Raw genomic sequence first — 2,114 nt, 5'->3', positions numbered from 1 at the left:
CAAAAGTGCAAAAAGAATAATAATAGTATCATAAAAAGTAAAACTGAGCGTTATCGCTCTGCTGTAAAAGTGAACAGCAAAGTTCCGCATCATTGATGTACTAAATTTGCAGCAGTATTTAGACATGTAAAAGGCATGGCATTATTCAAAGGCTGCTGTGTTTTTGTTAGGTTGCTTTCGTAAAACAAAATTAATGTTAATCCCAAAACTATTTGTGGCTAGTCAAACTGTTTGTCAGTTTGTGTGATGACTCATTTCTTTTTTTCTTGTCTTGCACAACCAGGAAAGGTAATTGACAATCGCCTCGCGGAACTTCTCATCGCGAAAGCTATATACAACAACGTTGACCAGGCTAAAATACAAAGTAAGTTAAGTTATTATTTTGTGCTTTATTTTCAAATTTACGCCGCACCTGTTGGACATGCTGCAATAAAAGCAAACGGCGAACGGCAGTGATAAGTTGTTGCAAGAAATGGCTCCAGTATATGTAAGCAGAATCAACACGACAATGGGTACTGCAAAATGCAAGTATGTTTTTCACATGTAGAATATGTTTGTTTACTTTTGTCCTTACAGAGTGTAATAGTAAATCCGAATTGCATCAAAGCCACAGAAACAAATATTGAAACTTCGCGTTTTCTGTCGTCTCTTAGTTCCTTCCACTTTTTCGCCAACTTAAACCTTACCACCAGGGCTGTTGTTATTGACATCAGCGTCTGCAGAACGAAGGCATAGCTTGGTTTGTTGTAAGTCTTGTATATCGCTTATCAAATTTTTGCGACGCTGATGTCTTGGGTAAAACACAGCATCACAATATCAACCAAAATGTGTGAAAAAATTAAGTGTAAAATTACTTAAAAAGACATTTAACCCCATAATATTTTCTGCCCAAGATGAAGCTGCTATCAAACGTACCATGAGAAGGAAAGGCAATACGTAAATGGTAAAAAAGACGTGCATCAGGGATTGGTAGTTTTTACTTGTCGACAAATTGAAGAGAAATGCCGGAACCACATACACAAATGTAAGATTGTGTGGAAACCAAACTGAAAAAAGAACATTCTTGTAACTTATGAAAGTTTCACATTACCAGGTTTGCTGACGATTAGCTAAGCACGTTTATGAATTTTTACCTGGGGCTGATGATGTGGTTATAGCAGTTATCCACACAACCGCAAGTAGGATGTAAATAGTTTGTTGTTTCTGAAACTTGTATTTAATTGGCCAGCCGATAGCATACAGGCGTTGCTGACTCATTAATATTAGATGGTGGAGCGACGAAACAAAGCAGAACAAATAGAAGATTCCTCCAAGTGTTGCCTCGGTTGAACCACGAAGGTTGTATGCCCGGCGTCCGAGTTCACTTGCACTAACGTTTATGGACCAGGTAAAATTGTAGACGACGATCACTAGCAATTGGATACCTAGCACAAAGCCAACGATTAGTTTCAGGTAAGGTTTAAACTACATTTTAGCACCGACCATTTGGGCATAATTCCTTCTGCTTACCTGAAAGAAAGTCGGCCACCGCCAGTGATGCTTTGATTATTCCGTATTGGCCTGTGAATCCCGGTTTCGTGGTAACCGAACAAAATATCACAAATCCGTTGGAGAGTAAGACTGCCACAGCAAGCAAGATAACCATGGTAATGAACAATGCTGCTCCTACCATGTTACAACTGTTGCATGCTGACAATACTATCTTGGAGCATCCCGTGACTGCAGATTTATCACAGAATGGAGGGACCCCACACAATGCTGTTGGGTCGGTAATATTGGGTGCGCTGGTTAATTTACCAGGAAAAGTCTGATAAGTAGTCTGGTTAACATTTTGATATGTTACAGGGGTTCCACTCATTGCAAATGAATGGTCACAATGTTGTTTTTTTGCAAACACCTACAAGATATCAATCTCTTACACAAATCTGCAGAAATCCTCCAAGTTCATGCGAAAAAGTCAAATACTTATAGCTGTTTTACCATCCAGCAGGCAAACAACATTCGTGTTTTAATCCACAACAAGACTTCACTCTCTGTTTTTTTTTTATCTTTACCAAGTAAATGTTTTGTACCTTGTCTGCAAAGTTGAAGCAAAACACTGTTTTGTCGTTTGC

At 38.7% G+C, this 2,114-nt stretch overlaps 1 protein-coding gene across 1 annotated transcript; it reads right to left on the bottom strand.

The window, feature by feature from the left end:
• Positions 1 to 234: 234 nt before the first annotated feature.
• LOC145212284 (adenosine receptor A1-like) lies at positions 235 to 1,858 on the bottom strand. Its single transcript, XM_080080370.1, has 6 exons — positions 1,510 to 1,858; positions 1,134 to 1,424; positions 916 to 1,046; positions 575 to 716; positions 413 to 515; positions 235 to 352 (listed from the first exon to the last, which is right to left on the bottom strand). The coding sequence occupies exons 1-6, from the start codon at positions 1,856 to 1,858 to the stop codon at positions 235 to 237; spliced, it is 1,134 nt and encodes a 377-aa protein (XP_079936496.1).
• Between the last annotated feature and the right edge of the window lie 256 nt (positions 1,859 to 2,114).

The sequence above is a fragment of the Phallusia mammillata genome, chromosome 2 (assembly GCF_965637545.1).
Source record: "Phallusia mammillata chromosome 2, kaPhaMamm4.hap1.1, whole genome shotgun sequence".
Taxonomy (NCBI): Eukaryota; Metazoa; Chordata; class Ascidiacea; order Phlebobranchia; family Ascidiidae; genus Phallusia; species Phallusia mammillata.
This window is presented reverse-complemented; position numbering and strand designations above follow the sequence as displayed.